Source organism: Aristolochia californica, unplaced genomic scaffold, assembly GCF_029961685.1.
Source record: "Aristolochia californica isolate CCGP_79_NKW_82.1479 unplaced genomic scaffold, dmAriCali1.0.hap1 SCAF_2, whole genome shotgun sequence".
NCBI lineage: Eukaryota > Viridiplantae > Streptophyta > Magnoliopsida > Piperales > Aristolochiaceae > Aristolochia > Aristolochia californica.
The window spans coordinates 515,323-539,134 of NW_027181881.1; the positions used below are offsets into that span (position 1 = coordinate 515,323).

Below are 23,812 nucleotides of genomic sequence, written 5' to 3' on the forward strand. Positions count from 1 at the left end.
GTGGTGGTTTGAAATGCTACCACCCCATTTCTAGTATTTATATTGAAGGAGTAAGATTGATTAGAGTAATACAGTACTGGGGTGATGAGTGATGAGAAGAAATCAGAGTGAGTGCATTGAAACTAGACACTGTTGCTACCTAGTGGGCACAGAATCAAAGCTCATGGTCAGAGACATACTTTGCTATCCTTCGGATAGCATGTTGCTGCTTTTCTACATATCCTTTTCACTTCCTCCTCCAGAGCTTCTCCAGAGGACCACCAGAGGCTCTGTGTTTTAACAGAAACCCCACTGAAAGAAGGCAGTTTAGTCCTCAATCATATTTTGTAAGCTCCTGTTTTGGTTAAAGTTTAGAATCATACTCACCCTATTGAATTTTGTGTCAGCCGTTTCCTTATTTTTAAGTTTGACCCATTATTCCCTTAGATATAGGGATAGTGGGCAGTTATTCACGCTTCCATTTAAATTCTATTTATGAAATGTAGAAATTCATTTATACTTTTAAGTTTTGTGCATAACATACCTGGTTTATTGTCGCCATCTCTAACCACTGAGAATTTTGAGTGTTGAACCAGCATGCTTGATGCCAGTGGACCGGTTCTGCGTGACATCCATCCTACAAGGGTTTGCCTGGATATTCAAACTAGACGAATTTTTTCTTCAGCTGTTCCGAGATACACTTGACTGGAGAGACTTTGATCCAGTTATCGAAAAACAGACCATGAAAAATATCCCATTTAACTGGATTGAAGGAGCTAAGATAGATAGCTCAGCGCCGCCTGGTTACTCCTGCTTTCATAGGATATCAGGTTTCAATCATACCAACATCTCTCAAGTCTACTCTGCTTTGGAATATTGCTCTCAAAGCTGCCAGAAAGTCTATCTACCCACAACACGCTTGACCTTACATGCCTGTGAAGGAGAACCTCTTCTTCTGTGGGAGAAAACGGGAAAACCTGGAATGTTTTACCTATGTGAAACTTTACTGATTCAACTCATAGACTGCGACTGGATTTAAAATTTTGAAGTAGATGATTTGGTTCATGGGTATTGTACCTGACTTGTACCCAGTGGGGTCAAACTCAAGGATCCGGGTTGCTGAACTAGACAAGTCGCGGCAGATACTAATAGAGCTCAGTTTTGCCAGAAGCACAGCTTTGAGCGCATGAAGTTGAGCTTTGAACGAAAAGTGCTCTTTCATTAACAGGCGTTTTGAGTCAAATTGAGGTGACTTGCCTTCCAAACCGTTTTCAATCCAGACAAGTATCCTTGTTACGAAAAACAATCTTCCACTGAGACTCTATCTTCTCAGCAAAGATGGATCAGGATGCGTTAAACGATGAGACTTATCTTCTCAGTAAAGATGGATTACGATTCGTTAAACGATTAATATATTAAAAAAAAAAAAAAAAAAGCAGGATGCTTGCTATTTTTCGGCAAAGCTGCCTCCTGCGAGCTCTGAAAGGCCGGGTAGTACAGCCACAGTGATTCTTACAGTTTGATTATATCTTATAAGGATTCTTCTATTTGTATAACCTTTAATACATCAGATACATAAAGTATGCTTCATAATGCATTTGTATTTACAAGTGCATTGAGAAAAAAATGAAAAAAAAAAAAAGATATTAAGAATACTAGTAATAATTCACAGTTTCACACATTGACTCTCTTCCAATCAGGCCCTTTTAACCTCTACCTCTCAGAACCATGTCTTTTCTCAAACTGCCACTAGTCCCATATCCATTTGTTGGCCGAAGAAATTGGCCAAAATAATATCCACATCTTCCAAAGAGACACCAAGGCAAAGTGGGTTGGCTGCAGGGAGCTTCACAGAGTCCTCCTCTTGCCCATTGTTGTGGTTCATGACACGCACATTAGGGCCATTCCTGCACTTTCCCATGCATTTGCACCCTACTACTTCCACTGTGGCTCCAACTTTCTTCTCAAATTCCTCTAGTAGCAGAGGAGCACCTGATTTTTTGCATTTTCCACCCATGCAAACTTCAATCCTGTCCGAAGAGGATTCCACCATGACCTTGTTTCCACAACAAGGACCGCACTCAGGGGACTGGGCTGATGGCAGCTTTGAGATGGATGCTGAAGCTTGATCTGGACTGGCAAGGGAATGATCGATTTTGGCCTCTGCAAGAACCCCACCTTTCAGGAATTGATCCACATGAGATTCTTCTGCAGGAAGATCGTTCCTCAGCATTGCTTCCAGTTGATCTACTTTGGTCTTCAGAGGGATGTTTTCAGCCTCACGGAGTGATGACTCTACAAGAGATTCACTTGCTGCTTCTCCCTCGCTGACTCGAGGATCTACATGTGCTTCACTCCTCAAACGGCTCATGTCAACCACTGCTCCACAGTCAGTGTTACATGACTCCGATGATGATGTATCAGTATCATCCATGGTAGTTTTCATTCGAGCAGCTTTCTCTGCTTTCCTCTTTTTTTTCATTTCCTTTTCTTGTGCTCTTAGCTGTTTCAGCTGCGACATTAAGACTTCTGCAGCTTCCTGCATGATCATAAGCACAAAAAGAGTAAGCACTGATGCCTATCAATACGTCGAATAGTAAATTGCAGAGCAGAACACGAAGTTATCAATCATAAGCCCACAAAAAATCTTGAAACATAAACATTCAAAATAAACTAAAACTGAAACGTTTAAAACTGGAAAAAACACACAATCAGAAAAAATTCAGAGCATCTTTTAATCATCCACTGTCTATTACAAGAAGGAGACTATCTCAAATCACATGAATACTGAAACATGCTTTCAAGTTTTCAAAGAAGACCAGAACATTGAAGAATTTCAGTTCATTAGTCTGTTAAAAATTTAAATCAATTGTCAGAAATTAAACTTTCCTCAGATTTTTTTTTTTTTTAAATCCTTACATAAGAACATGCAAAAGTCTTGAGCGTTAGAATTTTCTTTGAATTGACATCCAACGCTAGGACTTTTGGTCGGTAACTTATAAGAAAATACGCCGTGCACATCAAAACCTTTACTTATCCGAGTACAAAAAAATTATGAAAACAGCAATAATTTCTTTATAAGATATCTGAAAGAAGAAAAGCCAGCATAGCAAGAATTCATAAAAGCATGGAGAACCTAATGACTATTTAAAATTTTGAATACCAATAATCAAAATCCACTACAAGAAGCAAGTGAACAAATCAGATTTCAAAGAAACAAGCAAATCAACCACATCAACGATCGAAACAAACCGGCACACCTTCCCAACAAAGAAAAACCAACAAGTCCTTGCGAAATATAAAAAAGAAAGCTAGACTTACCGCAATCAATTTCCCCTTGACCTCTCCAACCATCCCCGCATCCTCTTCCAGACCAAACCCTATCCCCGAAAACGCCGACAAGTCCTTTTTCAACCCCTTCAGCAATTTTAACTTCTTCTTGATCGCCTTCGACTCCTCCTTCTTCTCCTTCTTCCCGCCACATATGGGACTTCCATAATTCCTCATGTGACCATCATCAGGGAATGCTGAGGAAACGGCGAATCCCGCAGAGGCCTCACAACCGCGCGAGACGCCAAGACTGCAAGAACCACGCCTCTGCCTCGTCGAGAACGCAAGGGAAGAAGAAGGGAAGGCTTCCCTGGCACGAGAATCAGAAACGGACCGGAATCCGGCGTCGGAAAGGGAAGGAAGATGCCGCAATCTGACGCCGGAGACCTCCATGGCGGGTTGGCTGAGAGCAAGAGAAAGATAGAGAGGATTCGAAAACCAGAGTGGAGGAAACCGCAGTCTGTCTAAAGTTATGGTTTCTTCTTTCAAAAAACAGAACGGTTTTATGGTCGAGGGCCGAAGCTAACGGCCCACCACGTGGCGTTCTCCTATTCGTCCTAAGGCACGTGGCAGTTTTCTATTGGTCAAGTGTCTACGTGTCAAGCGACTCTTGCATCCGCGCGCGAACTCGTGACAGTTAGCGTCCCGCCACGCTCTGGCTTCCGTTCCCGCGTTTTTGGCACGTTTTTAAGTAAATACGAGTCGTTGGATTCACCGTCAATGGATCCAGTGGGATATAAATGTGACACGAGTGTTCCAGGTGGGACGCCAGGAGGCGTGGCTATAAGAAAAGACGATACCATCTTCTTTTGAAGATGAATTTGTGGAGAGAAATAAGAAGAAGATAAGGGCATAATGGGAAGAAAAGACATCCAGGAGAAGTCTAGTTGGTTTAGAAAACATTATCTTTCTCTCCGTTGTTTCCGGGGAAACGAAGAAAAGGATATTCCAAAGTCGTCGGACACTCAAAAGAGAGGAAAAGCGAAAAAGTTAACTCCGATTGCGCTTTCAATTTAAAATTTTAAAACATAAAAAAATTACTGAAAAGAATAAAAAAGGATAAAAGTATTAAAAGCTAAATAATTTCAAGAGAGGAAAAGTGAAGATGCGGGCGGGCCCACATGCCTTATCTGTAGGTAATGATGAACAAAGAGGAAGGGAATCAGGGATCGAATAAAAAAGGAATACGGAATATTCTCAAATATCAGATCAAAGGCATAATAGTATCTAAACGAGGTCTGGAATCCAAGTCGAAAAACCCTACTCTATTAGATAAGTTAGATGAGACGCAAGGGTCTCATTATTAAGATTAATTGAGGGAACTAACCCTTCTATATGGTATCAAATCTAAACTCTGACCAAGTTAATTAATTTAAATTTATTAAATTGCTCTTATGTTGTTCCATTTCGGTTTGAGAGTCCCTTAGACCAACTTCCAACCCAATTCGATTCTTGATCCTATAATCCAATAGATCGATTTTTCACTATTTTAGAAGATTTTTATCGAAATTTTCAACTCAATTTCCCCAAATTATGTACAGCAAAAACATGAGCAGCACTACGAGTTATTGCAGTCTATTACAAGGCGTTTACCATCTCGAGACCCGACGTTTAATCCGATTCCTGCAATCCGTCCAACACGACGGAGCTGACAAAAACTCCGGTAGCCCCAAGTGCGAGGGCGGCGGCGACAACGGCCTGCAGAGCCACCAACACCTCAGAATCGTCAGGGATCAAGACGATGGCTGCAATCGCGGCGGCGAAGAGCGGCAGCGCCAAGGAGGCCAGCGCCGAGGGGGAACTGCTGGCCGTCTTCTCCAGCAAGCTCAGAAGACCCAAATCTTCTGCTTTCGATAGAAACCCCAGCTTCTCGATGGAGGAGAGGGTGACGCCCAATTCTTCGGCTTTCGTCAGAAGCCCGGCCTTCTCGACGTTGCTGAGAATTTTATTCTTCTCCAGCTCCTTGAAGACGTCGAGTTCCACCTCCTCGCTGCCTTCTACGAAGATCCCCGCCCCGTACCATTGTTTCTTCCACGTCTCGTCATACCGATTAACCTGGACGACAAAAACCAAAACCCAGTTCAGGTAATCGGATCTGAGGATTAAAAATGCAGAACTTTAATGGTTTTATGTTACTCCCACCTTTTTCTTGCTCGCCATGGCTAAGATTTGAAGGCCTCTTCTGGGATGTAATCGAGGATTGGACGGGGAATGAGGGAGAGGAGCGAAAGGGGAACGGAGAGTATGCGAAAGAGCAGCAGGCGAACATCTGACCGCCATTGATTGATTAAGCTCTTTCTCCACTACACTCTGTTGCTTCTCAGGACCTGTTTCAGCTGCGTCTGCAAGACTGCAAGATTACAAGCGTTTCCGATTTTGATTTTCTGAGGTGGATGGCGTCCTAGCCAATAGACGAGCAGCTCTATCCGTCCGAATCTTCAGAAGCGGTTGCAATGGAGTGGTCGTAAACGAATCCCATGGCCCACATTGGGTAAATTTACTTTTTTATTGAACAATAAAAGATAAATTCATTATTTTAACTATTATAAATCTACAAATAGGAACCGTTTATATCTTATTTTCATCCCTGTGCGTCAAGTTTAAAAAACACCTGTTCCCAACCCGAAATTTGACAACTTTTAATCCACGCTTGTCCCTGTCTGCAGGGTAAAATCTAAACCCATAGATTAGGTCGGGTCAGTTTGAACTCAGTGATCAAATTCACAAGATTAAGTTTCCGATATTTAAATTTATTTATTCATTTAATATTTTTTTTAATAAAAGTTTGAGATAGCTTCCCCACACCTCATTGATGCTAAGCTGTGCCCTGCAACTAATTGTAGCCGATTCCAAAAGTGAGTTTTGGTGACAGTTATAGCAATGTTAAACTTTTAGAAAAATAAAAATAGGCCTTTCCTATTATAAAGGTCACTTACTGCTACCACTCTTGCTCGATTACACAATTTGTGATCCTTCATAAATACACCATGTATCTGATTTATATCTTCACGCTGCTGGAACGTGAACCGTGTTGCAAATCTCCGGTTAGGATGCTAAGCCTGGTATCAGCTCTCGAGACCCGCCCCAATGTGTTGGAACTCTCTGCCTCATCTCTTCAAAGGCACACATTGTTTCTGAGTCCAGACCTCCCGCAAACTGCAGAATCACAGAATAAGGCAAGAGTTTCTGGAAACCACGAAGAATAGACTAATTTGAGGCAAGTAGTCAAGTCAGGTCTTCTGGGTTTTCCAAGGTTTTAGAAGTCAGTAATGCTTGGTTGCAGTTGGATGAGAATTTGTAAAATTTTCTTCTGGCTTACCTGATGAGCTCTATAAGCAAAACGGATACATTGGCTTAGGAGTGCCTCCTGCACAGATTCCCTTTCTGAATGCCGAGTTGATTCAAGTTCCACTGAAACTCTTTTCAAGTATAATTTGGTTAATTTCACAGTGGCTGCCTTGATCTGCACAGTGAACCAGAATTTTAATGAAAAATCAACCTGAATTCCAACAGTCTCTGTCTCGATATTACACAATGAACTAAATTGCATAAAGAAGAAGGCAAACCAATAAATCGTTTCACAAAAAAGGAACAACCTTACTGATGATTCCTGAACCCAACATCCAATCAGTTGGAATTTTGCAATCTCTGTAGGAAGCCATGGTTAAGTCTCGCAATTTTATCAGTCTCTGGATGCTCCTTTCGGACCTAATTCAACATAATGAGACCAGATCAATATTGTGGCTCAATGAGTTTAATCCTGACCAAGAAATGAGTTGTACACACTATTCAATCTAAAAAATATGATATGTTGTTTACTGACTCACTTGTCAAGCAAGTCGGCCATCTTCTTTAATGCTACTTCCCATGACATGCTAGGATCATCCTCATAAAAAGAAATTTCACTCTGCAGTCTCTTTAGATCACGGTACTCCATAGCAGCTTCTCTCATTGCATCAGCTTTCCTCTCAGGCCAGTCAAAATGCTTCAACACAGCTCTCTCATCTGACTGTAAAGAATTGGTAGCTAAAACATCAAAGCATGGAAACAGGTACTATCTATCAATAACCACAAAAGTCCATATTCTCTAACATAATTAAGCTTCAGAATCTCCTAAACTGAATTCTGTCTCTCTATAAGATGGTATACTAATGAAAGCAACTGCCTCAGAAAAAAAATGCAGGTTACAATCACTGCCTAAGGTTACCTTCGGTAAGATCATTTGTTCTCTTGATACAGTTTCAACAAGTTGCATGCATCACAGAATCCTCAATTCTTGCATCATAAAAGAAAATTTGAAGCACAGGGAGGTGTGTTAGCACTTTACCAGTGCTACATAAACTCACAAGTGAGCCTCATCAATAAGGTAATGTGTAACCTGAGATCTTCACTTTTCCAATTATGAGAGATCCTTTTTTGCAGAGGTAGAGGATTTGTGAAATATAGGTCCTTGAAGGATGCATTATGAAAACAGATGATAGGAAATCAATAATTCAGAATATAAAAGTAGACTTCTAGCTATAATAAAAAAAAGCTTTCTATTCACCAACTTCCCTCAATAAACTAATCATCAACTAAGACTTCCTAACGTTCTCAAATATTGATAAGCTCATTTGGGTGTTTTAACTTGAGAAATATGATTCTTTACAGGAATAACTTCAGGCATTTGTGTAATTACTAAAGCCAACTACTAGTATTTGAAACTCAGTAGTTCAAATCTGCCATTATTCTAAGATGCATCTGTGGATTACCAAGGAAGCCAGCTCTCTGTCGAGCCACTCGATGAAAGTCAGGACATCTTCAATATTGGCATAGGCTGCATCCTTAACTTTTTGGATTAGAGATCTGATGAAATCACCTTTTGTTTCTATATCTGCTTTGATCTATGAAAACAACCAAATGTCAGGTAGTTCGAGAACAGTTAAAAATAAATTTACCTAGGCACAAGAAGGTTAAAATCATTACAGCCAAAAGATGCGATGACCGATTTTGAATTTCCACAACTATGCTGCTGTGTGCATTAATAACACCACGATTGCCGCCATTCCCACTCCCCTGATGATTCTTTTTTCCATCACACTTTGCCAAAGAATGATAAAATTCGACCAGAGCTGGAGCTTTCTGCACAGTAGCAGTTCTAACTGGACCACGATGTGGTGGAAGTGGTGGCTGAGAAGGGACACGTACTGCAAGCTTTGATTGTGGCATTGGTGGAGGGGGTGGCGGTGGAACTGGAATAGGCACATTCTGGGAGCCCTTCGATTGCACTTCTGAAATCATAGTAGCAGGTTCCGAAGCCATGTGATGTAGCTGAACGGATTTGATTCCATCACTGGATTCTCTCTTCACTCTGAATTGCTCCAATTTGTTGACAATGAGTTTCTGAACTTCTCTAAACCCAGGGCTCTCACTTTTCTCGTCATTTGGGTCTCTCTACGAAAATCCAGTCAGGAAATGTTAATCAACTTTAACTCGAGCAGGGAACAGACAAGTACAACTCTAGTTATTCTTAACAGTTCAGAAAGGAAATTGGCTTATCCATGGCAAATTGGAATATGAAGATTACATATGAAACAAACATCTGAAGATTTTGAAACTCTTTTTTTGTTCAAAAGATATATTTTGAAACTTTTTATCTTTGACAAGCTAGTTGCGCATTTCAAATAAACCACCTCACGTTTAATTTCAAACACAATCACTAAAAGAGTAAACAGAATACGCTAAAATATGACTAAGATTAAACTCCGCCGCAGATCTCTAAAGAATACCGTCCATTACCAATTTCTAAGCCACTTCCTCCTGTTACTACAGTTCAAATTCAAGAAGAACAGAACTTTTATGTAAATCCAAGAATTGAAAATCATGCAAAGCTGAAAATAGCAGAAGGATAGGAAGTCCAAGCTATCAGCTTTCAAAAAGAAAGGGATTTCAAAAAATTACCGAATCTGTCACGGCCCAGTAAACCAGATTCAAATTAAATATTTGTTATCGACTACGCGTGGCCACTTTACCTTCTGGTGAATTGAAAGAGTCGAGATCTTTGCTTCGGCGGCGGCAAGATCTTCCCGGAACTGCCTGTTCTGTGAATCAAGCACCACGTTCAAGCTCTGCAGCTTTTCCAACTGACCCTTCAATCCTGATACCTCAGACTGTAAGCTCTTAACCAAATTTTCACTCTCTTCAAGCCTCGATTGTAACTCATTTATTTTCGTATCTGCGTCAACATCGCTGCTCTTGCAAGCAGGGTCCGCCCGCCGTCGAATCCGAGCATGCTGCTCGACAGTCTTATAGCTGGGTCGACCCGACAGCCGAGTGTCCTCCGTCTCCCTCTCTTTTTGAGCTCCCAAATCCTCTCCAGGTTTCAGCCTGTTTAGGGAAGGAGATCTTTTAGGCTTGTGAACGCTATTACCTTCTGGAACGACTTGCCTAGTCTTCGTCTTCTGGACCGAGGAAACCGCATTACTGGATTCTGGTTTTGCGCTTTCCTTAGTTCTTGAAGACCTTACTCGAGCTAGAGGTGGAGATTGCCTCAAAGGGGCCCTAGTCTCGGAAGAAACCTCTTGCTTCATGGCTTCACAGGGCACTCCAGCGAAAGCAAGATTCCGTAAGCTCAACCTATCACTTCCATGGTCTCATGCGAACGACGAAAGCATCGCGTTGACTATCAATTGGAGGATTTATTCTTTCTGCATAGAAACAGATAATCAAAAGGACAAAAAAACAACCTGGATTTTGGGTACTCAACAACCCAAAAGTGAAGTAAAAATAATTAAATTAATGCGAAAAGTGGCCATTAAGGCTCCGGAGCTTCCAATGTAAGAAATGTTCGTATGGGAGAGGACGATTCTCTGTGGCTGGTCGGTTTACTTTCAGTTTCAAGTTCCATCCTCCCATTTTCTATCCCTGTTTTCTCTTCTCTAAATTCTTCGATGTGACCTGTTTCTTTTTGGCAAAATTTGTCCGACAGTAATTCTTTCTGGGATTCATAAGAAAATCGAGTCCTATTATAGTTACTAAAATTTTATATACGTCGACTAACGACTATGACAGCAAACTGTCCCCAGAACAAGGCAAGAATCTGAATAATAAATAGTGGACAAATGCAAAAAAATTATGAATTTTGTAGAGAAACGGCAGGCCAAACTGCCCGAGGGCAACCCCATTAATGGCCGAACTTATATTAATGTTGAGACCGGTGAATTCCGGCGATCAGAGCATCTGAGGTTGGCGAAAAGTCAACAAGCGAGTTCATAATTGTTGACACGCAGACCGGGGCACATGGAAGGGAGTCAAGCGACGAGCGTCGCGTGTTGCCATGCAAGAGAAAAAGGCTGCCGGAAAAAACACGAAGCTCCCCTGCCTAACAACAGAGAAAATAACCCTTATCTAATAATAACATGAAAGCTTGAAACTCCCTCCACACAATTTTTTACTAACTGTAGTTTTGTCCAGACGAAAAGAGAGTTTCTTACTGGTAACTTCGGTAGGGGCCAGGTGTCCGGACTTCGTAGCCACGTCTCAGGAGTCCGGTTAAAGAACCTGACTAGGCATGAAAGAACCTCATACTTGGTGATATGGTGGATGTACGATCCAGCGGATCTCATTCCAGGGTCTAAATATTCTCGCCATGTGCTAGGTCACATGCTGCACTTGGATCCTAAACGGCTCTCAGACAAAGCAAGAAAAGGCAAAAGAGGATGGTGATATTTTGGTCCATATGGACTACTTAACAGGCCACGCTTAATTTTACTGCAGCAGTAAGCTTTTGTTGGATAGGCTTACCTTCTTAATGAGTTCACATACTGAGCCAATGATCAGGCTCAGCAATCGCGAGTGGATTGGAATGAGCTTTGCTTTTCTTTTCTATTATACTAATAAAAGCCCTAATAGTTTCTGACGTATAATAGAAATACAACTCTTACTCAAGCAAACTACGGCAGACTCCACAACCCAAAATCTGCTTGGGGAACGATTCCTAGCGGCCTTGAATTCCCTAACTACTTGAAATCGATATGCTCTTCCTCTGTTTTTTTACCTTGGTTGAAAGTACAGTCAGTATTTCGCACTATCATTAATGCCGCTATCTATCGACTAAGAAAACAGAAGTGATCAACTATCACTAACCAAAGCACTTCTCTATCTTCTAATGAAATAAAGCAGAGAGAGAGAATTGCACATGACAAGCACTTGGGAGAGTAGCAGACGGATCCGTACAGATCCAAGATCACGGGCGACGGATGCCGGAGAAAGGAAAAAGGACGTCTCGTCTCATGCTACTTTTGACATCAAATTTGAACAAGAATTCTCCGATTTGGTGAGATTCGGGGATCGCTATCATTCTCTAAATCCATCATCAGGGTAGGGACCGGGCTTGTACCCTTTAGTTTGTGCCTTGTACCCAGCTTTAGTTGCAAAACAAATCTGATTCCCATTCTGTCCATCTGAGACAGGCCTTTTCTCCTCGATCGAAATAAAAGAGGAAATCTCCCACCAAAAAGGAGAAATTAGGGGTGGAGTCAAACATGGGAACCAAGTGGTGATCCGAAAGTACTCCGAGAAAGCTCCGAAACTGTTCATGTCTGGCTCTCTTGGCATCTCTAGATTCTAGAAATTCTTGAGTTTTGAAACGATATCCTATCTTGTCTAGAATTTTTTAACTAAATGCGGTAAACAATTTGGATCTGGGAAAATAAATCAAGGAATCTCAGGGAACTCTTTCGCGCCACAATCGAATCCACTTCAACTCGTTCTTGTAGCAGCGAGAGTAGGTTACTTATAACTGACTGCGAATGTTGCTTGGGTTCAGTTCGAAACGTACCTAACGTCGGCGTGCTGGCGATAGCTTCTGAAAGTAGTTTTGTCTCCATTCATCTCCCACCCGTGCTAAACAAAAACATCGGCCGCTCAAACATCTGGCGGGAGAAGGTTTAAGCATGTACATTGAACGGTTAAAATGCCGTAATGATTATAAGTAAAATCTGTTAAACGGAACGAAAATCTTATTGCAAAACTGAAACAAATTAATATATCAGCTGAAAACAGAAATAATTAAGTACATTCCTGGATTAGTAATCGAATTTCCACAGAAAATTGTCCTCAGAAGTCTCTCTTGACCTAAGACATTCGCATGTCGGAAAGTCGGGATAAAAGTCAGATCATTCATCGACCTCGAATAGTTTTTTTTCCCCAAAATTTGTTCCGAAAAATCTTACTCTGCCAAGAATTCAGTTCAAACAAGCCAGAAATGAAAACAAAATTTCAGATTTCAAGACGACACGGAAATTCCGCGATGTCGGAAAAACATCATTTCAGACATATTTGCAATTTAAATCCGAAGAATTATTTTTTGTTTCTTGAAATATCACTCTGAATGAACATATATGCACGTTGAACTCATACAGAATTTCTTGCGAAAAGCCACGAATTCCATGCAGGAAAGAAACAATAACGTTCAGAAAGATCAGAGTAGAAAGCTTCTTAAGACTACATTCAATCACATTAACCTCCACCTCCACAAAAACAGTACAAGCTCTAGAAAAAGATTCATTCACAAAACCAGAGAGCCGAAATGACAAAACATATCATACTCACATTTGAAGTTCTATCAACGAATATCGAAGTAGGCATAATTTCACACCTAATATGCAAGATATAACGATCTCATACACACTACGCGTGATGTTACTACATGTTTCGGTAAACAGAGATTCAGGAAGTAGAAAGCAGCAGAAAGAACCGTCTCAACACTTCCCTACGGATACGAGGAAAGAGAAAGATGATACAACATCGACAAATTCGGTAACGAAATTATTGAGATTCTCTTTCAGAAAAACCTACGAGACAAGATATATGAACTCTTTGATGGCCAACAATCGTAGACAAAGCCCGCGCGCAGTTCTTAAATTTTAAGGTTTCCAACGTCAAAGTACCTGAAAATCCGAGAAGAAAGGCGTCATCAGGAAGCACGAGCGTTATCATAAAATGGCGGAGCTCTGACGCAGATCCAATTTTCAAAACAGAAGCAGATGGGGAGTTTCTTTCAACACCGAAAACCAGAGGTTTTTCTTCAAGCTCCCGTCTGCCTCACGCACCTCACGCACATACATATATATACTCCACGATTCAGACAGAGACGGCCGAGCAGGTTGGTGCTTGGTGGCGCTGAAGGGTGTCATGTACTTAACGTACGCATCCTGTCATAAAATGGAACAAACGCGCCATAATTGCGTTTTGCTTTTTGGCGTTATGCGAAAACTAGGAAACAAAATTTGAGATCAGGATCGTCAGTAAAACCGTCTATTTTGTGGGTCCCGCAGGGATTACAAGCACCAAAGTGGATATTTTACCTATTGTGGGCCCACTTCCAAAGTCAGTTAATCTTGAACACAATTAGAGTGATCTTACATTCTAATCACAAATTAAAAATGTGAAAATTTGAGTTAACATGGTCACTAAGGTCTAAGGTCAGTTACAGGCTTATAGCAGTCAGAATGGTAAAAAAATCTCACCTAAAGGTCTTTGGGACCCCTAGAAAAGAAAAAAAAATGTGAATTTGATTATTATTATTATTTAAAAAATATTTAATGAAAATAAATTAATTATAAAAAAAATTACTAATTATTTTAAAAAATAATAATGGTTAAATTCTGATTTTATTTTATTTTTTACCCTAAGGGCATGTTTAGAACCCAAGAAAAAAAAGGGAGAAAAGATTATTTTCCATTGTATAGCAACAAAGAATCATTGAGAGAAAAAAAAGAAGAGAAAATCACTTTATCTCTTAATTAATAAATTTTCTCTCACAAAATAATAGATTTTAGGGACAAAATTTTAAAATATTACTAATTTTATTTTATTTTTTAGTTTCCATATATCCAGACAAGAGAAACCATACTTCTCTTTCATTTTCTCTCTCATCTTCTATGGGCATCCAAACAAGAAATTTTTTTTTTCTCTCCACTTTCGGTGTTCCAAACACTCAATTCTAGGCAGGTTCTCTCACAGTTTCCACCCTTACTTAGTGAATAACCATTGGGACTATGATCATAATTTGATTCTACTAACCCCAATTAAGCGTTTTCTTTGAAGCAATTCCACCAATTATGATTCACATGATACATCAATGAGTAATTTGTACTCGTTAAGCGTAAAGCCAAGAATTATATCTAAGTGGACCATCAACCTTGGAAACAAATAAAGTCAGGGGATAGTGTTTGTAGGTGGTGGGGAACTTTTGAGCTTTTTCTCTTTTGTTTTGCTTTGAATGGAACCTTGGATTCATATTGGATGTCCCCTGCTTTTACTTTTTTTTTCCATTAAACCCTATTAGGAATCCTTAAAGAAAAGCAAGTAGTATTTTCTTTTTTCTCGAAATATGGATTTGAAGTGACTTGGTGATGAGTGAGGTGGTCAAAGGGGAACTTAGGTAGAGATATAGTTAGTCTTATAAGAATTGAACTGGACCAATTGATGTTATACTAACCAAATTAGACCCACCAATTCAAGAATAACAAGCTCCACTTTATAAAAGATAAATCCCTAACTTGTACACACCCAAATCCATTGTGGCTCAAGGCAGAGTCAATGAACACATGGTGGACTCACTGAGTCATTGACCCCAGTTGGTTATTTAACGGATCCGAACCCTCCCCGGTTACTTATTTCAAACTCGAAGAGATCCTTTGTAGGTCCAGACCAAAAAAAAGAGCAAAAGCGGCGACGAGCCCGGTCTTCGTCTCCTCCGTTTTTCTCTTGCCCCTCCATTTTGCTTTCCGTCGTGAAAGACAGAATACCTTCTTCCCAGAACCCCAGAAGTACTCTACTCCAAAAGCGATGGACGAGGACTCTGCAGCTCGGCCTCCTGTTAGATTGATGAATTTTGTCTCCGAAGATCAGGTAGCCGGCCTTTCTCGGAGCCCTAACATCACCTTATAATACCTTTCTTAACTCGAAAAGTTTGTTCGAATTTCGTGTGTTATGTTTTCTACACTTTGCAGATAGAAGAGGCGAAGAAAACTAGAGGAGAACGAGTTGAGGACGGGACTGCTCAGAGAGATAGACCCTTGTTCGAGGTATAGTATCGGTTGCCTCTTTTGAGTGTTGATGTCAATGAGTGAGAGTGTTTGAGAAATTGGGAAGAAGACGGAGATCTTATGAATTGGACTGATGGTTTGTGTAATGGCTGTCGTAGATACTAGTTGATCAAACTAGAGCTGCACTTGCGAGTTCTTTTTACACTTTAATGATGTGTTATTACGTGTAATGAGTTTGCTTCTGAATTACATTCTGGAAAGTTTTGAGTTACTCTTAAACTGAATCGGGTTAAGATGGATTTGATTAATTGAAAGAATAATACAGTAAGCACATCTGTGGGGAAGCGGAAGTTCATGCAATCCTTCTGGAAGTTGTCTTGTCTGACTGCCGCAAGTGCAACATAAAAATACAACATATAAAACGTCATTGGATTCTGGAACATCTTTTAAACTACAATCAAGTTAAATTCTTTGGAAGATCAACACAACTCAAAACTGGAATATGAGCTGCATTACTAGTCACTGTTGCCTTAGCCGGACATTGCTATGTATTAAATTGTATTTTTGGATTAAAAACAGGTTGTTAAAATGCAGAGCAAAGGCAGTGTTTTGGGTCCCATGCTTTATACAACGAACATTTGCATTATTGTTGAGAAAGAAAGAAAAAGAGACAATGCAATTTTCCTGAAGACTTCTTTTTATTGATCTTATGAGACAGCTGTCAAAGCAACTGCAATTCGATCATGAGTGTCGAAAGTAAAGTAGCTTAGCAATTAGGAAAAATAGAGAAAAATAAAGAATGAATGAGTTCAGTGGTTGCAGGGATATAAAGTTCCATCACAAAATAAGATTAACCGGAACATGCCAAGTACTTTTGTCTTGTTGTCATTTATTTTTCTCATTGCCAAAAAAATTTGATTAGCGCTCTTTTATTTTTTTATTTTGCTGCAGATATTAAAAGAGAATAAAGACAAACGGGATGAAGAATTCAATGAAAGGTTCAAGCACAGTGAGTTCCATAGCTTAACTTAATAGTTATGTCATCCTGTGCTGTGGAATTGATTTAAAAGCATATTGTGGAATTTTTTACTATTTTCTAGGACCACCGAAAGCATTGGATGAGGATGAAACAGAGTTCTTAGACAAATTGGAGATGGTGAGCATGGATTTTAAAGCTGTTCACTGATTGGGTATGCCAACAACAGGGGATAAGGGCTTTGATTGTAACAAGTGGAAGATAATTTACTGCTGTAGATAAATTTAGACTAATTATTTTGGGACCTTTTTTTTTCGTTTAATATTATGATGCACACTTGTCCCAACATGATGTGCTGGTCCATTTATATGTTCTCTACTTAATGTAAATTCTTGTTACTGGTGTAGTCAAGGAGGGAATATGAAATGCAGGTAGCAGATGAAGAAGCCCAACAACTTCGAAATTTCCAAGTAAGTTTGCCTTTCTCCTCTTTCTTTCTTGATCTCATCCTCATTATCTCTGTTTTTTTTAAAAAAAAATTGTATCCTTTTTTATTTTTTTGTTAATGCGTATTTTAGTTTATGGAGGTCAGCAATTACAGGATTCTTCTGTTATGAACCTTGGCATGTCCCTTCACTCTATCGTTTATTTGCATGTATTCGGCTTATGAATATTGCTTCATTAATTTTCTCCAAACAGTAGATTGTGTTTTTTCCATGAGTGTTACTTTCACTTACTACTGACTTGCTATTGTTCTCTCTTTGACTGTCATGTGTAAAAGATACAATGTTTATAAGGTTTAAAGCAGTTGAAAAATGAAAATTTCAGTTCTATTTCTGAATTGGCTGTAGCATTTCTTTGGGCATCATATGTTTACATGTTTTGGATAACTTTAATTATACCTTAATATAATTTCTTATCAGATGATAATGACTTGGACTTGGTTTCGCAGGAAGCATTGGCAGCCCAAGCTTCCATAGTGCATGAACTCAAGGAAACACCTACTGCACCTGGGGCTGAGGTTAGTTGTCCTTGGTTATTTGGTACACAGATGACTTCTATTGTGATTTGCAGTTGTTCCATAGAAAGAGTGGAAAACATATATTAAACCATTACACACTTTTCCTTCGATATATACAGCTTTTCATTTGTTTTGTTTTGACCAGGATTCTAAACCAGTTGCAAGAAAGAGCCAACCAGCTCGGCCATTAAGCATGATCAACATAACAGTTAAGCCACTAGCAAAGAAGGCAAAGACTGAAGCAACCACTGGTGACCAACCTCAGGATGTGTTCAAAACTTCTAATGCTATTATGACCAAGTCCCCAGCAAAAGGGGCTACAGTAGGTTTGGTATCATATAGTGATGACAGTGAAGATGATAGTTAGCATATTTCCATAGGTTTTATCCTTTTTTATTCATGATTTCGTGTAACCAAGCAGAATTGATAATATCTTGCAATCACTTTGTTGCTGCTCATTTTGTTAAATGCCTCGTGGATGCTGTCTCTGTCTAATTTAGGTGGATGCTGTCTCTGTCCAATACACACCCAGTGATGGCGGGGCACCATGTGAACGATCAAAGTTTATGTATCACCTTTGACTCTATATATGCAATTTATCGGTTAAAATTGGGTATTTGTGACATTAAGTTTGGTTATTTATGTTATTATTTAAAAAAAGAATAATATAATAAAATTCGGGTCGTAGAACCTAATGAGGTAGTATTTAAATGAAAGATATTAGGTCCGAATGGAGGTTACTATTTGAGAAATCACCTTGCCATATTTAATATCCTAGTAGTCTTAAAATATTTGAAAGTCTGGCCTTGTTGGCCCGTTGGGTAAAATGAAATAATTAAATATCTGAAATTGATGTGTTGTCATTCTGAGGATAATAATTAAATAAAATGTTTTAAAATGCAATGCTTAATAATTTTAATTAAATACATAAAATTTGTCAGATTTAGCTGAATATTATAAATAAATAATCCTTAATAAAAATTTCTGTACATTATAAGGAGCTTCTCCTTTAGTTTTTTGGACATACGTAATAACTTTTATTTATATATATGTAAATAAATAAAAATTTATTTAAGTAGCAAATTTTTATTTAGCAGGAAAAAAAAAATCAACCAGGCAACATTTTGCAGGGAGTGAGACCCGAGTCAAACTCGAAACGATTTCAACTCGTTGTCCCGTGGTGAACATTCCAATTTTTTCCCGGCTAAATGCTTTCTCAGGTCAAAATTTCATTCCCTTCTCATCATCCTGAATCTTTGTCGACAGAGATATCCTCCTCAGATTTTTTTTGTTTTTGTTTTGGTTTGTCTAGATTTTTTCTCTCCCCAAAACACTGCCACCTTCACGTCCGGTGCTCCTTTCTGGACCTGGCTTCACGCTTTACCCAGTTTCCTTAATAGATACTACATCGTTTCTGAGGAAATCTGGAGTGTGGGAGCATGGATTTATGCGAAGCTATGTGCAGTCTTTTGCTGCAGAAGCCTCATACTCCTTTATTCACGTCGACCCAGTTCAAGAATCACTCCAATCGAGCACCCTCTTTTGTGAATTTGGGTGATTGGAGGTCGGGGAGGAGTCCTGGGATTGTCTGCTGTCGGGCGATTGAAGCCAAGTCTGTGGGCGAGGAGCCATTTTCTGTTACTTTGTCGAGCAAGTCGGATGTTGATTACTTGGGAGAGAGTACCAAAGGAGATTTAAATGTGAAACGGGGGCATTTAGAGGCGTTTGGTATGTCGGAATGGTCTGTTTCCGTCGGTGGTGGTTAAAATTTTAAGTTGCTGAAATTTTTTCCTCAGTTTCACATTTTGGGTATTTTACACGTTAGTTTCTGTTCGCTAGATGCCGATCTTTCATTTGCTGGGGCGAAATACTGGGATTATACTGAGCCTACCCTGTTTGATTTGTGTATCGGTTAAAACTGGTTTCTCAAGAGTTCGCTCGTATCTCTTCGTAAGAAAAATTCTTTTGAACCTGGTTGAGGGCCTTTGTTTTTGTTTTGCATGAGATGATTCTCTTTGTCCGCAACAGCTTCAAATAGGAGTTAGATGTAATACAGTATTAGGATAAAGAAACACGAATCATTTTCAAAGAATGGCTGAAAATTGGATTCTGGAATAATGCCACGAATACTTCCCAACGAAAAATGATGCCAGAACTACTTACGGAATAACGACTTTATTTCAATGTAAACTTGAGCAATCCTAATCTTATAAATTTTGGCGTGGAGAGAGAACGACTTGTCCCTTCATCTGGTTTCAATTTGAGGGCATTTGTGTGCAAAAGAGAATAAAATTTATTGAGAATTTCCTAGCTGTAAAATATGAATTACAAGGAAACTTTTGCTATGTAATGCTCATTTGTCTCCTGGCAGGTATGGATGGACTGACAACCTTAGAAGGGCCAATAGAAAAGATAGCAAGGATAGAGGCTAAAGAAGCAGAGACACTGCTGGGTCAGCTGGGGATTCATGTACATCTCTGCTCGCGTACTTTTCGTTATTAGTTTTCAAATTTAAACTTGCACAGTATTTCATTGTCTTGAGTTGGTGTCGATTCTTTTTACCATTTTTATTTTTTTTAAAAGATTTTTACCATGTTATTTGAAGTGCAGGCTCCCTTGTCTTCAGGTCAATCACATCGAGGCATATTTTGCACCAGAACATTGAACCTCAGGTCAATTAGTGCGATTGGCTATGACATGGATTACACCTTAATTCACTATGATGTGATGGTAATTGCTCTAGTTATACCAAATCTTCAAAGTGGCATATTAACTCAGAAGAAGAAAAGAAAAGGGACTGGAAATCTATGACATTCTATAATTTATGCTGTTTTTCTGTTATAGGCTTGGGAAGGACGGGCTTATGACTATTGTATGGCCAACCTAAAGAGCGCAGGCTTTCCTGTAGATGGACTCAGATTTGATCCTGATTTGGTATTTTTTTATAAACTTGCATGGACGTGGATATGATCCTTAATTGACATCTTTTTTATAATCTAAGAGAATCTTGGATGGAAAAAGCATCCTTCTTGCTAATTCTATTACTTGCAGGTAATTAGAGGTCTTGTGATGGATAAAGAGAGAGGAAACATGGTTAAGGCTGATCGTTTTGGTTATGTGAAGAGAGCTATGCATGGAACAAAGATGCTTTCAACCCGAGCTGTAAGGTGTGGATCCAGAGTCCTTTTTAGATAGTTTATGTGATGTGATTTACATGGAAATTTTGTTGTTTCTTGATGGCTTATGACTTTTTATGCATGGAAGTGAAATCTATGGTCGGGAGCTGGTTGATTTGCGAAACGAGAGCCGCTGGGAGTTTCTTAATACATTTTTCTCTGTTTCAGAAGCTGTTAGCTTCATGCAGGTTATTTTTTTTTTTTATAATTTCCTGAACCTCCGAAATTGCATACATTAATAAAATTCACTTATTTTGATACAGTTTTTTTGTTTCCCTAGTAGTCTTTATGAGAGTTGCTGTGTTGGTCATAGGACTACTTGATTTGATTCTTCTCCTTAAATAATCTGTGATTACACTCTTTGCTATGCAGTTGGTTGACAAATTGGACGGAGGATTAATACCAGCAGAGCTTGGACCACTTGATTATGCTGGGCTTTACAAGGCAACTTTGATGCTTTCTCTTCTAAAGATATTTTTTACTTCATGCCTCCAGAGACTTCCCACTTTCAGTTATTCCCTTTTTAACTTTTTTTGTATTCCTCTCAGGCAGTTGCAAAAGCACTCTTTGCAGCACATGTAGAAGGTCAGCTTAAGGTAATATCCCTTTCTTCTTCTTGATATGCAAATTTTTCCAAAAATGTCATGTTTGACTAATATCTTGTTAGGGTTCATGCAGAGTGAGATTATGGCTAACCCTGAAAGATTTGTTGTGCCTGATCCAGAGCTTCCTCTGGCTCTTTTAGATCAAAAGGAGGTACCATACTGTTTTCCTTATTCTTATAATATAAAGGCTTTTTTGTGGTAACTTATAATCCTTCATCACATTCTTGTGTACTTCTTCAGGCTGGCAAGAAGTTGCTATTAATCACTAACTCCGACTACCAATATACGAATAAAATGATGCAACATGCTTTCAATAGTTTTTTACCAAGTGATCTGAGCTGGCGTGATCTTTTTGACATTGTGAGGAAGCTGCTCATATCTGTCACCTATTTAGTTATTATCCATTATTGTTTGAACTTAACCTGATAATTTTTATAAATTTTTTATTTTGCAGGTCATAGTCTCCGCAAGGAAGCCAGAGTTCTTCAAAATGTCACAACCCATGTATGAGGTTGTCACGAGTGACGGACTTATGCGACCTTGTTTTAAGGCACGCTCCGGTAGGTAATCTTTTTGTTTGGAGGTTCTGTCTGAATCATTGTGGAAGTTAATTGTTTCTAATCCTGTAATTTTTTGAGGATCTTGTACACCTTATGAAATGCTGTGTTCTGCCTCAGCTATCAAATGTTGCAAATTATGAAATTTGGAATGCTTTATTCTACATTTGGGACTTGATGATGTCAACCTGTGCTAACGTTCTTATCTGAAGACTCATCTCTTGTCTTGCAGGGGGTTTATATTCTGGTGGGAGTGCACAGATGGTAGAAAAGTCATTAAATATTCATGGAGACGAGATATTGTATGTTGGTGATCATATTTACACGGATGTGAGCCAATCAAAGGTTCACTTGCGATGGAGGACAGCTCTAATTTGTCGGGAAATGGAAGAAGAGGTTAGTTTATAATCCATTATGGCTTCTTCTTCTGTCTTCTACAATTTGTTTTGAACCTGAACTTGGCCCTCTTTTAATTTGTCTAATACTGATTTATTTTTGACAATAAACTTGGTGAAATCTTCAGTTTAGTGCCTTGATTCGTGGTCGAATCCATAGAGGTGAACTTGTAGAACTTATTTACCAAAAGGAAGTTTTGGGAGATCTTTTTAATCAGCTTCGTCTTGTGCTGCAAAGACGAACCAAGGGGCGCCGTGCCCAGGTAAATTGTATGTTTTCCTTTGTCTTTTCATTCTATTCTTTTGATAGAAAACTTTAAGCTGTGAGGTCAAAATCCTTGATTTTTTTTTTTTTTTTTTGTTTCCAGCAAACTCCTCTTGCTATATTTTTTTGGTATCTGGTTGGGTCCATTTTCTTTACTCTTCCTTGTGCAGACTCTTGCTGCTGCTAACCTGGATGACCAAGAACTGACTGAGAGCATGAGAAAGCTACTAATTGTGATGCAAAGGTTGGACCAGAAAATTGGACCCAGGTTAGAAGCAGATGGAGAGCTCTTTAACAAGAGGTATACTGATTTCATGATTGTTCTTGAATTGTGTTATACATTTGAGACAAGAGTGCTACCATGTGTTAAAACGGTTGTTGGTTGACTAGGTTTATAACCTTGGCCATTGAGAAGTTTATCTCTAGCTGCAAAAGATTTAATTTTCTTTATGAGCATCTAATTTGTTTGATATCAAATAGTTTGCATATTTTACACTTGTATGCAAGCTGTTTCCAGATTTGTAATCGCTTCTGCTGCATTTATATATTTACAAACAGACCTGACCTTACATTGAAAAAATTTCTGATCAGGTGGGGTTATCTCTCGCGTGCCGGTCTGTGGGATAAAAGCCATTTGACAAGACAAATAGAGAAGTATGTGCTTTTGCTTGAAGTTATGCTGCAAAGATGCCTTTATGCCCACTGGCAAATGAATTTAGAAGTTGCTGCTGCTACTAAGTCCACTTAAAAACTCTTTCTTTTGCTTATGTGTTGGCAGGTATGCTGATATATACACCTCAAGGGTTTCCAATTTTCTACTGTACACACCTTTCATGTATTTCTGCTCACAGGAACAGGTATGGGTTGTTCAAATGATTTAGCTAATCCTTTCTTACCTAAATTATGTCTTGGTTTTTCTGTTTCTTGTAAATTCTCTTTGCACTAAGAAGATTGTTTAATGGTGTAGCAGACACTCGCACATGATTCATATGCCTATAGCCGACCAAATTCAGATGGGTTTGTGGTTAATGGTCTCTACGAACCGGATTCTTCCTAACAAGTGAATTAATCACCATAATGTAGGATGATACTGATCACTGAAGGACATGTGTCTTCCTTTTTATTCACTATACTAGTGAGGAACTGGAGGAGGTAAAGCTCCCTTTGTATTATAAGAAGCTTAGTTATGTTTCCTGCCCTCCTATAATAGTGGTTGTAATTCACCCTGAATTGATGGTATAATGCATAAAATGGTTGACTGAGGCTTGCATCGAGAAGCCTTTTCTCCTTGTTATTTTAGGAGAAGTTCTATTGATTTTTCCAGATGTTATCAAGCATGGTTCCCTGCCTCGGACTAAGGGTCTCATGTAGTGAACCCTAAAAATTGTGTTGACTAGGCTGAGTTCGTTTGTCTTGGCCGATTCATGAGGCTATTATAGAGCATTAAGCTAGACTTGGTGAGACGCTGAAACCTTA

The 23,812-nt window shown here is 39.2% G+C and overlaps 6 protein-coding genes across 8 annotated transcripts; 2 read left to right on the top strand and 4 right to left on the bottom strand.

Annotated features, from left to right (window-relative positions):
• Nucleotides 1–1,606: 1,606 nt before the first annotated feature.
• On the bottom strand, nucleotides 1,607–3,761 carry LOC137956766 (diacylglycerol O-acyltransferase 3-like). The gene is made up of 2 exons (XM_068804383.1): nucleotides 3,301–3,761; nucleotides 1,607–2,518 (listed from the first exon to the last, which is right to left on the bottom strand). The coding sequence occupies exons 1-2, from the start codon at nucleotides 3,700–3,702 to the stop codon at nucleotides 1,718–1,720; spliced, it is 1,203 nt and encodes a 400-aa protein (XP_068660484.1). The 5' UTR covers nucleotides 3,703–3,761; the 3' UTR covers nucleotides 1,607–1,717.
• Nucleotides 3,762–4,773: 1,012 nt separating this feature from the next.
• LOC137957127 (uncharacterized) lies at nucleotides 4,774–5,729 on the bottom strand. The gene is made up of 2 exons (XM_068804850.1): nucleotides 5,452–5,729; nucleotides 4,774–5,364 (listed from the first exon to the last, which is right to left on the bottom strand). Exons 1-2 carry the CDS (start codon nucleotides 5,587–5,589, stop codon nucleotides 4,921–4,923), a joined length of 582 nt encoding a protein of 193 aa, XP_068660951.1. The 5' UTR covers nucleotides 5,590–5,729; the 3' UTR covers nucleotides 4,774–4,920.
• A 336-nt stretch (nucleotides 5,730–6,065) lies between these two features.
• On the bottom strand, nucleotides 6,066–8,646 carry LOC137957029 (INCREASED PETAL GROWTH ANISOTROPY 1-like protein 2). Its single transcript, XM_068804730.1, has 6 exons — nucleotides 8,275–8,646; nucleotides 8,061–8,192; nucleotides 7,137–7,318; nucleotides 6,906–7,017; nucleotides 6,629–6,772; nucleotides 6,066–6,465 (listed from the first exon to the last, which is right to left on the bottom strand). Exons 1-6 carry the CDS (start codon nucleotides 8,608–8,610, stop codon nucleotides 6,355–6,357), a joined length of 1,017 nt encoding a protein of 338 aa, XP_068660831.1. The 5' UTR covers nucleotides 8,611–8,646; the 3' UTR covers nucleotides 6,066–6,354.
• LOC137956309 (INCREASED PETAL GROWTH ANISOTROPY 1-like protein 2) lies at nucleotides 8,620–12,152 on the bottom strand (the record flags this gene model as incomplete). Its single annotated transcript, XM_068803753.1, has 3 exons — nucleotides 12,128–12,152; nucleotides 9,321–9,995; nucleotides 8,620–8,742 (listed from the first exon to the last, which is right to left on the bottom strand). Coding segments are annotated over exons 2-3 (681 nt in total), but the record flags the coding sequence as incomplete, so codon positions are not given.
• A 2,839-nt stretch (nucleotides 12,153–14,991) lies between these two features.
• Nucleotides 14,992–17,796, top strand: LOC137956971 (uncharacterized). Its single transcript, XM_068804656.1, has 7 exons — nucleotides 14,992–15,204; nucleotides 15,306–15,380; nucleotides 16,293–16,350; nucleotides 16,442–16,497; nucleotides 16,725–16,787; nucleotides 17,270–17,338; nucleotides 17,484–17,796. The coding sequence occupies exons 1-7, from the start codon at nucleotides 15,142–15,144 to the stop codon at nucleotides 17,703–17,705; spliced, it is 606 nt and encodes a 201-aa protein (XP_068660757.1). The 5' UTR covers nucleotides 14,992–15,141; the 3' UTR covers nucleotides 17,706–17,796.
• A 795-nt stretch (nucleotides 17,797–18,591) lies between these two features.
• On the top strand, nucleotides 18,592–23,606 carry LOC137956233 (uncharacterized). 3 transcript variants are annotated; one of them, XM_068803623.1, is made up of 17 exons: nucleotides 18,592–19,066; nucleotides 19,710–19,807; nucleotides 19,949–20,068; nucleotides 20,183–20,272; nucleotides 20,390–20,505; nucleotides 20,603–20,702; nucleotides 20,887–20,958; nucleotides 21,063–21,110; nucleotides 21,193–21,270; nucleotides 21,360–21,479; nucleotides 21,574–21,679; nucleotides 21,909–22,072; nucleotides 22,200–22,334; nucleotides 22,507–22,637; nucleotides 22,928–22,990; nucleotides 23,115–23,193; nucleotides 23,304–23,606. In XM_068803623.1, the coding sequence occupies exons 1-17, from the start codon at nucleotides 18,778–18,780 to the stop codon at nucleotides 23,391–23,393; spliced, it is 1,899 nt and encodes a 632-aa protein (XP_068659724.1). In that variant the 5' UTR covers nucleotides 18,592–18,777; the 3' UTR covers nucleotides 23,394–23,606. The 3 variants fall into 3 exon arrangements, with proteins under 3 accessions (XP_068659724.1, XP_068659725.1, XP_068659726.1); XM_068803624.1 differs by having other exon boundaries at nucleotides 23,307–23,606; XM_068803625.1 differs by having other exon boundaries at nucleotides 18,990–19,079.
• Nucleotides 23,607–23,812: the final 206 nt, after the last annotated feature.

What these genes read in the sequence shown, in the direction of transcription:
- LOC137956766 (XM_068804383.1), bottom strand. Translation starts at nt 3,702, where the DNA reads ATGGAGGTCTCCGGCGTCAGATTGCGGCATCTTCCTTCCCTTTCCGAC. An exon ending in TCAAGGGGAAATTGATTGCG is followed by an intron (nt 2,519 to 3,300) that starts GTAAGTCTAGCT and finishes ATGATCATGCAG; the next exon opens with GAAGCTGCAGAAGTCTTAAT.
- LOC137956971 (XM_068804656.1), top strand. Translation starts at nt 15,142, where the DNA reads ATGGACGAGGACTCTGCAGCTCGGCCTCCTGTTAGATTGATGAATTTT. An exon ending in GAGATAGACCCTTGTTCGAG is followed by an intron (nt 15,381 to 16,292) that starts GTATAGTATCGG and finishes ATTTTGCTGCAG; the next exon opens with ATATTAAAAGAGAATAAAGA. An exon ending in CTACTGCACCTGGGGCTGAG is followed by an intron (nt 17,339 to 17,483) that starts GTTAGTTGTCCT and finishes TGTTTTGACCAG; the next exon opens with GATTCTAAACCAGTTGCAAG.
- LOC137957029 (XM_068804730.1), bottom strand. Translation starts at nt 8,610, where the DNA reads ATGGCTTCGGAACCTGCTACTATGATTTCAGAAGTGCAATCGAAGGGC. An exon ending in GGTCATCGCATCTTTTGGCT is followed by an intron (nt 8,193 to 8,274) that starts GTAATGATTTTA and finishes TTGTTTTCATAG; the next exon opens with ATCAAAGCAGATATAGAAAC. An exon ending in ACAGAGAGCTGGCTTCCTTG is followed by an intron (nt 7,319 to 8,060) that starts GTAATCCACAGA and finishes AATTCTTTACAG; the next exon opens with TCAGATGAGAGAGCTGTGTT.
- LOC137956233 (XM_068803623.1), top strand. Translation starts at nt 18,778, where the DNA reads ATGGATTTATGCGAAGCTATGTGCAGTCTTTTGCTGCAGAAGCCTCAT. An exon ending in TAATTCACTATGATGTGATG is followed by an intron (nt 20,069 to 20,182) that starts GTAATTGCTCTA and finishes TTTCTGTTATAG; the next exon opens with GCTTGGGAAGGACGGGCTTA. An exon ending in GGAGAGCTCTTTAACAAGAG is followed by an intron (nt 22,638 to 22,927) that starts GTATACTGATTT and finishes ATTTCTGATCAG; the next exon opens with GTGGGGTTATCTCTCGCGTG.
- LOC137957127 (XM_068804850.1), bottom strand. Translation starts at nt 5,589, where the DNA reads ATGGCGGTCAGATGTTCGCCTGCTGCTCTTTCGCATACTCTCCGTTCC. An exon ending in CCATGGCGAGCAAGAAAAAG is followed by an intron (nt 5,365 to 5,451) that starts GTGGGAGTAACA and finishes TTTGTCGTCCAG; the next exon opens with GTTAATCGGTATGACGAGAC.